The sequence below is a fragment of the Chiloscyllium plagiosum genome, chromosome 16, assembly GCF_004010195.1.
Source record: "Chiloscyllium plagiosum isolate BGI_BamShark_2017 chromosome 16, ASM401019v2, whole genome shotgun sequence".
In the NCBI taxonomy this organism is placed as follows: Eukaryota; Metazoa; Chordata; class Chondrichthyes; order Orectolobiformes; family Hemiscylliidae; genus Chiloscyllium; species Chiloscyllium plagiosum.
Genome location: NC_057725.1, coordinates 63,389,003 through 63,400,040, shown reverse-complemented (window position 1 = coordinate 63,400,040; position 11,038 = coordinate 63,389,003). Strand labels below are relative to the sequence as shown.

At 44.3% G+C, this 11,038-nt stretch overlaps 1 protein-coding gene and 1 long non-coding RNA gene across 4 annotated transcripts in view; one reads left to right on the top strand and one right to left on the bottom strand.

Annotated features, from left to right (window-relative positions):
• Window positions 1–11,038, bottom strand: part of LOC122557968 (excitatory amino acid transporter 2-like) — a 510,588-nt gene that overhangs the window by 45,432 nt on the left and 454,118 nt on the right. For all 3 annotated transcript variants that reach the window (XM_043706266.1, XM_043706265.1, XM_043706267.1), the window contains one exon: window positions 3,903–4,045. In XM_043706266.1, the coding sequence (XP_043562201.1) occupies window positions 3,903–4,045 (143 nt within the window). The remainder of the gene's footprint in view (window positions 1–3,902; window positions 4,046–11,038) is intronic.
• The window catches only part of LOC122557972, a 9,832-nt gene continuing 9,374 nt past the window's right edge, over window positions 10,581–11,038 (top strand). The window contains exon 1 of the long non-coding RNA XR_006313991.1: window positions 10,581–10,592. This is a non-coding gene — a long non-coding RNA (uncharacterized LOC122557972). The remainder of the gene's footprint in view (window positions 10,593–11,038) is intronic.

Sequence of the window (11,038 nt, the reverse complement as noted above, 5' to 3'; positions counted from 1 at the left end):
AGTGTGTGTTTTATACAGGACAGGGGTCACAGTCTGAGAGTGAGTGTGTGTTTTATACAGGACAGTGGTCACAGTCTGAGAGTGAATGTGTGTTTTATACAGGACAGGGGTCACTGTCTGAGAATGAGTGTTTTTTAAACAGGACTTGGTCATTGTCTGAGAGTGAGTGTGTGTTTTATACAGGACAGGCATCAGAGTCTGAGAGTGAGTGTGTGTTTTATATGGGAAAGGGGTCACAGACTGAGAGTGAGTGTGTGTTTTATACAGGACAGGGGTCACAGTCTGAGAGTGAGTGTGTGTTTTATATAGGATGGGGTCACAGTCTGAGAGTGAGTGTGTGTTTTATATGGGAAAGGGGTCACAGACTGAGAGTGAGTGTGTTTTATACAGGACAGGGGTCACAGTCTGAGAGTGAGTGAGTGTTTTATACAGGATGGGGTCACAGTCTGAGAGTGAGGGTGTGTTTTATATGGGAAAGGGGTCACAGACTGAGGGTGAGTGTGTGTTTTATACAGGACAAGGGTCACTGTCTGAGAATGAGTGTGTTTTATACAGGACAGGGTCATCGTCTGAGAGTGAGATAGTGTTTTACACACGACAGGGGTCTCAGTCTGACAGTGAGTGTGTGTTTTATATGATAAAGGGATCACAGTCTGAGAGTGAGTGTGTGTTTTATACAGGACAAGGGTCACAGACTGAGAGTGAATGTGTGTTTTATACAGGACAGGGGTCTCAGACTGAGAGTGAGAGTGTGTTTTATACACGACAGGGGTCTCAGTCTGAGAGTGTGTTTTTTATACAGGACAGGGGTCACAGTCTGAGAATGAGTGTGTTTTATACAGGACATGGTCATCGTCTGAGAGTGAGATAGTGTTTTATACAGGACTGGGGTCTCAGTCTGAGGGTGAGTATGTGTTTTATATGGGAATGGGTTCACAGTCTGAGATTGAGTGTGTGTTTTATACAGGACAGAAGTCACTGTCTGAGAGTGAGTGTGTGTTTTATACTGGATAGGGGTCTCAGTCTGAGAATGACAGTGTGTTTTATACAGGACAGGGGTCACAGTCTGTGAGTGAGTGTGTTTTTTTTACAGGACAGGGGTCACAGTCTGAGAGTGAGTGTGTGTTTTATATGGGTAAGGGGTCACAGACTGAGAGTGAATGTGTGTTTTATACAGGAGGGGGGTCACAGTCTGAGAGTGAGTGTGTGTTTTATACAGGACAGGGGTCACTGACTGAGAGTGAGTGTGTGTTTTATACAGGACAGAATTCACAGTCTGAGAGTGAGTGTGTGTTTTATACAGGACAGGGGTCTCAGTCTGAGAGTGAGTGTGTGTTTTATATGGGTAAGGGGTCACTGTCTGAGAATGAGTGTTTTTTATACAGGACAGGGTCATCGTCCGAGAGTGAGATAGTGTTTTATACATGACAGGGGTCTCAGTCGGAGGGTGAGTGTGTGTTTTACACACGACAGGGGTCTCAGTCTGAGAGTGAGTGTGTGTTTTACACACGACAGGGGTCTCAGTCTGAGAGTGAGTGTGTGTTTTATATGGGAAAGGGTTCACAGTCTGAGAGTGAGTGTGTGTTTTACATGGGTAAGGGGTCACAGACTGAGAGTGAGTGTGTGTTTTATACAGGACAGGGGTCACTGTCTGAGAGTGAGTGTGTGTTTTATATGGGAAAGGGTTCACAGTCTGAGAGTGAGTGTGTGTTTCATACAGGACAGAAGTCACAGTCTGAGAGTGAGTGTGTGTTTTATATGGGAAAGGGGTCACAGACTGAGAGTCAGTGTGTGTTTTATACGGGACAGGGGTCTCAGTCTGAGAATGACAGTGTGTTTTATACAGGACAGGGGTCACTGACTGAGAGTGAGTGTGTGTTTTATACAGGACAGGGGTCACAGTCTGAGAGTGAGTGTGTGTTTTATACAGGACAGGTTCATCATCTGAGAGTGAGATAGTGTTTTATACACGACAGGGGTCTCAGTCTGAGAGTGTCTGTGTGTGTTGTATACAGGAAAGGGTCACAGTCTGAGAGTGAGTGTGTGTTTTATACAGGACAGGGGTCACAGACTGAGAGTGAGTGTGTGTTTTCTATGGGAAAGGGGTCACAGACTGAGAGTGAGTGTGTGTTTTATGTAGGACAGTGGTCACTGTCTGAGAATGAGTGTGTTTTATACAGGACAGGGTCATCGTCTGAGAGTGAGATAGTGTTTTACACACGACAGGGGTCTCAGTCGGAGGGTGAGTGTGTGTTTTACACACGACAGGGGTCTCAGTCTGAGAGTGAGTGTGTGTTTTATACAGGACAGGGGTCACCGTCTGAGAGTGAGTGTGTGTTTTATATGGGACACAGGTCACAGTCTGAGAGTGAGTGTGTGTTTTATAAAGGACATGCGTCACTGTCTGAGAATGAGTGTGTTTTATACAGGACAGGGGTCATAGTCTGAGAGTGAATGTGTGTTTCATGCAGAGCTGAAAATGTGCTGCTGGAAAAGCGCAGCAGGTCAGGCAGCATCCAGGGAACAGGAGAATCGACGTTTCGGGCATAAGCCCTGAAGAAGGGCTAATGCCCGAAACGTCGATTCTCCTGTTCCCTGGATGCTGCCTGACCTGCTGCGCTTTTCCAGCAACACATTTTCAGCTCTGATCTCCAGCATCTTCGGACCTCACTTTCTCCTGTGTTTTATGCAGGACAGGGGTCACTGTCTGGGAGTGAGTGTGTGTTTTATATCGGAAAGGGGTCACAGACTGAGAATGAGTGTGTGTTTTGTACAGGACAGGGGTCACAGTCTGAGAATGAGTGTGTGTTTTATACAGGACTGGGGTCGCAGTCTGAGAGTGAGTGTGTGTTTTATGCAGGACAGGGGTCACAGTCTGAGAATGAGTGTGCTTTATACAGAAAAGGGGTCACTGACTGAGAGTGAGTGTGTGTTTTATACGGGACAGGGGTCACTGTCTGAGAGTGAGTGTGTGTTTTATATGGGAAAGGGGTCACAGTCTGAGAGTGAGTGTGTGTTATACAGGACAGGGGTCACAGTCTGAGACTGAGTGTGTGTTTTATACAGGACAGGGGTCACTGTCTGAGAGTGAGTGTTTGTTTTATATGGGAAAGAGGTCACAGTCTGAGAGTGAGTGTGTGTTTTATATTGGAAAGGGGTCACAGTCTGAGAGTGAGTGTGTGTTTTATATGGGAAAGGGGTCACAGACTGAGAGTGAGAGTGTTCTTCATACAGGACAATGTCTGAGAACAAAGCAATGATTTATACAATACGCAGTCAAGAGTGTAAGGATCTACTAGCTGTCAAACATATCAATATTACATTACTTTGTCAATTGAGCAGCGGAAGAGAGAGGGACAACAAAAAATATGAAGTGAAAATAACTAAGAGAAAGTATATAGATGTCACTAAAATTTAGAATTCAGGTGAAATTTTGGGCAGAATAAGTGAGAGAAACAGCAAGCTGGAGAGAGAGGAGAACACAGAAACAATGGCGGATGACCTACTGGGAGGTAGTACCTGGTAGTATATCGATACAGTAACACTGAATGGTCATTGTTAAACTTGTGGTCAATGATGTTTTATAAAATACTGCTAAGTGCTGCTACATTTCCTGCTGCAGTACCAGCTGTAAACCTGCAGGACTAATAATTTCCATCTGGTTCATGGCTAATGTTCTTCAGTTAGGAATATCTATACGTTTTACTGAATAGATTTTGCCCTGTCAAGATTATCTTAATAAACATCATATTACTAGTTCATCCATTGCAACACTTACTGGGTGAGCAGAGAAATGAGATTGTGACTCTGGAGAAACACTCCCCGTGCTGCACACTCGCCATTTCCCAGCACTCCCCACTCAAAGCCCTCACTGGTTGATGAACAATTGAAGCTTCACTCACCAAACACCGTGAGGGTCAGTAGCAGGTTCTTCATCAGTTTCTTTCCCAGCCGTTTCCACAAAGGGAGCTTGCTGACCGGTTTCTCGGGAGCCAGGGCACATTCATCCATCCGCACCTCCATCTGCTTGGGCATCTTGGCAGAGCTGGGAGAGAAAACCGAAAAGACCCTGGGTCATCATGAGAAGCAGGAACAGCCAAAGCTCCCCAGGCTGTGGGATACTCGGGAGGTTGTGGCCTAGTGGTATTACCGCCTGTAACTGTTAATTCTGAGACCAGGTCATGCCCTAGGGACCAGAGTTTGAATTTTACTATGGAAGATGGTGGAATTTGTAATTCAATGAAAATCTGGAATTAAGAATCTAATGATGACCATGAAATGATTCTTGGCGGGGTGCCCCATCTGGTTCACTAATGTCCTTTCGGCCAGGATGCTGCCATCCTTAGCCAAGTCGGACCAACATGTGACTCCAAACCCACAGCAAAGTGGTTGAATCTTAACTGCCCTCTGGGCAATAAATGCTGACCACATCCTGTGAATGAATTTTAAAAAATCACATACGTACCCTAACTCACTGTTACAGACTATGATACTGTGAGTACAAGTCCCACAATAGACGCTCCTGCTTTCAAACATCAGTGCTCCTCCATGCCAGAGATATGGTTAATCCAGTCTGCGATATTGTGCACCAGTGAGATTAGACATCAGGGAAATTTACAATCCTACACACTAGCAAGCTTAATATCTCAACACTCTGGGATTTTGCTTCCATACTTTCCTGATTTAATATTGGTAATTATGTTTTATTAAAACAAACAATAAAAGAGCTCAGATTATCTCTGCCGTTATATTTCCACATGTGGGAGGAATGGTTCAGATATGACTGTGTTATGTGTCTAATGGACCATGGAGTACCATCAGAACAGAGGTTTACTGCACAGTCTAGGGGCACTGAACTGGGAACAGTGAGAAGTGATTCTTTTCAATGGTGATTGTTCATCTCTTATCCCAATAAAAAGAGATTGATGTGGACTGGGAAAAAAGGCATGCCAGGTCTATACTAGGACACCAGACAGCCTGAACTACGTTGAGACTAGCCAGACAAAGATTAGGGGCATGAGGAGGTCCCTTGAGCCTGCCCTGCTATTCAATAAAACCATGACTGATTTGATTGGAAGCTCATATCCACCTTCCCACCCAACACTGCTTCACCTCTTCTATTTACTAATAATCTATCCACCTTTGCCTCCAATTTAAACTGTGGGAGGAGTTGAGTCCAGACAGACTGGTTTGTGCTGAGACATTGAGGCAATATAGACTAGTGTGTACTGAGACATGAACACCAGACAAAATGCTGTGTAAAGTGACACTGAGACCAGGTGATCTGATCTGTATTGGGATCACGTAGAGAACAAAGAACAAAGAAGACTTACAGCCCAGCAACAGACCCTTCGGCCCTCCAAGCCTGAACTGATCCAAATCTACTGTCTAAACCTGTCGCCCAATTTCTAAGCATCTGTATCCCTCTGCTCCCCACCTACTCATGCATTTGTCCAGACGCATCTTAAATGAATCTACCGTGCCTGCCTCTACCACCTCTGCTGGCAACGCGTTCCAGGCGTCCACCACCCTCTGTGTGAAGTACTTACCACATGTATCCCCCTTAAACTTTTCACCTCTTATCTTGAAAGCGTGACCTCTCGTTACTGAAACCCTCACCTTGGGAAAAAAACTTATCTCTATCTAACCTGTCTACACCCTTCATTTAGAGTTTAGAATTTAGAGTTCAGGTTTAGAGTTCATGATTGATTCTCAATCATGTGCCCCCTCAATCTCTTTTTTTAATGAAAACAAACCTAACCTACTCAACCTCTCTTCATAGCTAGCACCTTCCATAGCAGGCAACATCCTCGTAAACCTTCTCTGCACCCTCTCCAAAGCGTCCACATCCTTTTGGTAATTAGATTACTTACAGTGTGGAAACAGGCCCTTCGGCCCAACAAGTCCACACCGACCCACCGAAGCGCAACCCACCCATACCCCTACATTTACCCCTTACCTAACACTATGGGCAATTTAGCATGGCCAATTCACCTGACCCGCACATCTTTGTGACCGTGGGAGGAAACCAGAGCACCCGGAGGAAACCCACGCAGACACGGGGAGAACGTGCAAACTCCACACAGTCAGTCGCCTGAGGCGGGAATTGAACCCGGGTCTCTGGCGCTGTGAGGCAGCAGTGCTAACCACTGTGCCACCGTGCCACCCACTAATGTGGCGACCAACTAGTACCCGGGTGCATTGTTTTATTCTGCTGTGTGTGATGTGGGCTGTGAGAGAATGTGTAGCCTCTCTCTCAGTTTGACAGTAACATATACACATACCACTGACAGCAATAAAGTAGGCAAGGCATTGAAAAGTAAGCTGCAGGAATAGTCATTAATGCACCCAGACTAACTGCTAAGGAAAGCTCGGGGACATTTTATAAGTAGACAGCTTTAGCTGAGCCATACAAATTTATTCTCTGCAAAAGGAAGCCGTTACAAATGAGCTCTGGAGTTCACTCAAGTCTCTACTGCAGCAAGTGCACACTCTTTCTCTCTAACCATTTGGAAATTAGACCCTTAGAAATTCAAGTTCTTCATTTCCCATTGTTTAGGACTTTGAATCTATGACTAAAACAGGATGTGCTCACAAGAATTCACAAGGAGATGCAGCTGCTTGATATGCAAAATGGACATACACAATTCCTAATGTAAAATGGCAGACCAAACCTGGCTCACCAAGCATGATCTTAGACTGGACAATCTGTCAAGTGCTGCGCATTTTCTGCATTTCCTCCAGCAGGATTTGTTGTTGTCATCTCCCTCGATCTGAATGTTATTGTGGCACCCATTTTAACTTACAAGTTGTCCAGTTTGTGTTGAGTGTCTGCGCTATATCATCTCTCCCTTTCTGCAATGGTTTCCTCTGACTCTGCACCAGACAGACCTGGATGTCAGTGAAAGAGGCTGTTGCTATGTTTCAAGAAGGATAGGAGGCCAAGGTGTTGAACAACAGCAGGGGCTTTAACGTAGAGGTGTTCACGCTACAGGCAGCAAGGTTAAACTAAACATTTCCCTCCAAAATGACCTATGATGTCATCATAGTGCTACACGATCCAACTCTTAAAATGATAGTCCACCAAATACACTCTTCACATTAGAGATTCCTACAATGAAAGCATTTCCAGTCATATTTACCACATTTAGTAGGTAATGCATTTCAGAGGATGTCAATTGCTCTGTGACCATCATACCTCAGGTTGCTGTTTATTTTTCTCGTTGCTTTTCTCCAGATAACCTTTTGTGCCCTCTGTTCCATTTCACATTCACTTTCTCTTCAGTTTTTTTATGTTTGTGTAATCCCTTGGTGCATGGTTTACTGCCGCATGGCGTCATGTGGTCGCACTCTTAAAGTGACAGTCCACCATATTTACCAAACACACAACAGCTGTGAAATCCTGCACTGACCGGCACTTGACAGGGGTTGAAGACAAACGATAGAAGCAGAGGTCACAAATGGGGACACCTCGTCATCAGATCACCAGCAGACACGCTTCTATATAGCCAGTAAAACCCATCCACAAGCTGGATTGTCTGTTAAAGGGCCACTAGAGCAAGGTAAACCAGCCAGCGCTATGAACCACTCAATATCGTTCATTTGAAACACTTTCAGTCATAAACGACAAAAACCCACTTCGCAGCCAGATTGCTTTTGAGTTGCCCTCATTAACTTTTCCCAATTGCTTTAACCTCCTTTCTTTCCCAGTTCCGTGTTGATTAACATTCCCCAACACCGAACCTTCCCGACAGCAAACATGGGGTAATTTCTGGCTAAACCCCTTGACATCTTAGTCCTGGTTCAAAGCGATCAATGGCGGTCACAGGTTGAACAGCCCAAGCAAAAAAGCTGTCAGGTTGGTTCAAAGATCTTAGAGGAGAAAGTGAGGTCTGCAGATGCTGGAGATCAAAGTTGAAACTTTATTGCTGGAACAGCACAGCAGGTCAGGCAGCATCCAGGGAACAGGAGATTCGACGTTTCGGGCACAGGCCCTTCTTCAGGAATGACCTTAGAAGCTGGAATAAAACCATGTACCTGGTACCTGGTCACAATGGAGAGGCCGAGAACAAGGGTGTTTACATCTCCTTACCTGCAGCACAGTCACACTGAAGTCTTATTCAGCTGGAGTTGAGCCAAATTAATTTGCCTGTCAAACACTGTCAGGGTGCAGACATCAAAACTGCTTTACTGGAATGCAGTGCACATGGCATGAAACAGAAAAACGGGAGGAATAGACTAAGATAATAAAATGATTGGGAAAGACAATGAGCACAGCTCAGTGGAAATTCCGTTTCTTGGTAACAGAAATAGTTGGGTGATAGTGAGTTGCTGTGGATTAATTTAATGCAGTCTTCACTGAAAGATGGTGAAATGTGGCAACCATGCCACATGAATGGTAGCTTATTCATTCAACAGTTACATGGCAGCTGATTTAGCCTTTGACAGTTCACGTCCAGATGATCATTCCATATGAGTCAATGGAAAAAGAAAATCTAATGTATTGCAAAATGGACTAGCAATACATCTGCAATAGCATTATAACTATTCACTCAGGGGATGTGGGCAGTTCTAGCTTCGTCATCATTTAATACCCATCCCAAGTTAATCTTGAGGAACTGACAGAGAGCTGCCTTCTTCAACCTCTGCAATCCACTTGATGATGCATTGCATTATAATAAGAGCAATGTCTCCCACGGGGTTATTCTCCCTGAGCTGCAAACAGAAGAACTTTAAATAAGTTCATTTCGCCATTAAGTCAATTTGAATACAGAATCATCACGCAAAAGGCGATTTCAGTTGCACCTTTACAAAGTTGATCTTAATACCAGGTTAACATTGCCCTCTGCAACAAACCCTGGTATATCAGAGTTAAATACACTGCCTTGTGTGAGACAACATGGTATATCAGTGAGAAATATACTGCCATCTGCGATTCTCCCTGTATATCAGTGTGAAATACACTGCCCTCTGTCACACACCCTGGTATATCCGTGTGAAATACACTGCCCTCTGTAAGACACCCTGGTATGTCAGTGTGAAATAAATTGCCCTCTGAAATGAACCCTGCTATATCAGTTTGAAATACACTGCCTTCTGTAACACACCCTTGTATATCAGTGTGAAATAAACTGTCCTCTGTAACACACCCTGATAGATCAGTATGAAATAAACTGCCTGATGTAACACACCCTGGTATATCAGTTTGAAATACACTGCCCTCTGTTACACACCCTGGTATATCAGTGTGAAATACACAGTCCTCTGTAATACACCGTGGCAGATCACTGTGAAATACACTGCACTCTGTAAGACACACTGGTATATCTCTGGAAGTACACTGTCCTCTGCAACACACACTGGTATATGAGTGTGTAATACACTGCCCTCTGTAACACACTCTGCTATATCAGTGTGAAATACACTGTCCTCTGCAACACACACTGGTATATGAGTGTGTAATACACTGCCCTCTGTAACACACTCTGCTATATCAGTGTGTAATACACTGCCCTCTGTTACACACACTGCTATATCAGTGTGAAATACACTGCCCTCTGTAACACACCCTGGTATATCAGTGTGAAATACACAGTCCTCTGTAATACACCGTGGGAGATCACTGTGAAATACACTGCACTCTGTAAGACACACTGGTATATCTCTGGAAGTACACTGTCCTCTGCAACACACACTGGTATATGAGTGTGTAATACACTGCCCTCTGTAACACACTCTGGTATATCAGTGTGAAATAAATGGCCCTCTGTTAAAAGCACTGGTATATCAAGGTGAAATACACTGCCCACTGGAACACACCATCGCATATCAGTGTGAAATACATTGCCCTCTGTAACACATCCTGTTACATCAATGTGAAATTCACTGTCTTCTGTAACTCACACTGGTATATCAATGTGAAATACACTGCCCTCTGTAACACACGCTGAAACATCAGTGTGAAATAAACTGCCCTCTGTAACGAACACTGGTATATCAGTGTGAAATACATTGCCCTCTGTAACACATCAATGTGAAATTCACTGTCTTCTGTAACACACACTGGTACATCAATGTGAAATGCACTGCCATCCGTAACACACCCTGGTATATAAGAATGACATACACTGCCCTCTATAACACACCCTGGTACATCAGTGTGAAATACACTGCCCTCTGTAACACACCCTGGTACATCAGTGTGAAATACACTGCCCTCTGTAACACATCCAGGTATATCAGTGTGAAATAAATTGCCCTCTGTAACACACCCTCGTACATCTGCGTGAAATACACTGCCCTCTGTAACATACCGTGGTATATCAGTATGAAATACACTGCCCTCTGTAACAGACTGCAGTACATCAGTGTGAACTACACTGTCCTCTGTAACACACCCTGGTATTTCATTGTGAAATAAAATGCCCTCTGTAACACACCCTGGTATATCAGCGTGAAATACACTGCCCTCTGTAACCCATCATGGTATATCAGTGTGAAATACACTGTCCTCAGTACCACACCCTGGTATATCAGTGTGAAATACACAGTCCTCTGTAATACACCGTGGGAGATCACTGTGACTGCACTCTGTAAGACACACTGGTATATCTCTGGAAATACACTGTCCTCTGCAACACACACTGGTGTATGAGTGTGAAATACACTGCCCTCCGTAACACACTCTGGTATATCAGTGTCTATTACACTGCCCTCTGTAACACACCCTGATATATCAGTGTAAAATGCATTGATCTCTGCAACACACCCTGCGACATCAGTGTGAAATAAACTGCGCTCTAAAACACACCCTGGTATATCAGTATGAAATACACTGACATCTGTGACACACCCTGAAACAGCAATGTGAAATACACTGCCTTCCGTAAGACACCCTGAAACATCAGTGTGAAATACACTGCCCTCTTTAACATACCCTGGTATATACGTATGACATACACTGCCCTCGGTAACAGACTGTGGCATATCAGTGTGAAATGCACTGCCCTCTGTAACACACGCTGGTATATCAGTGTGA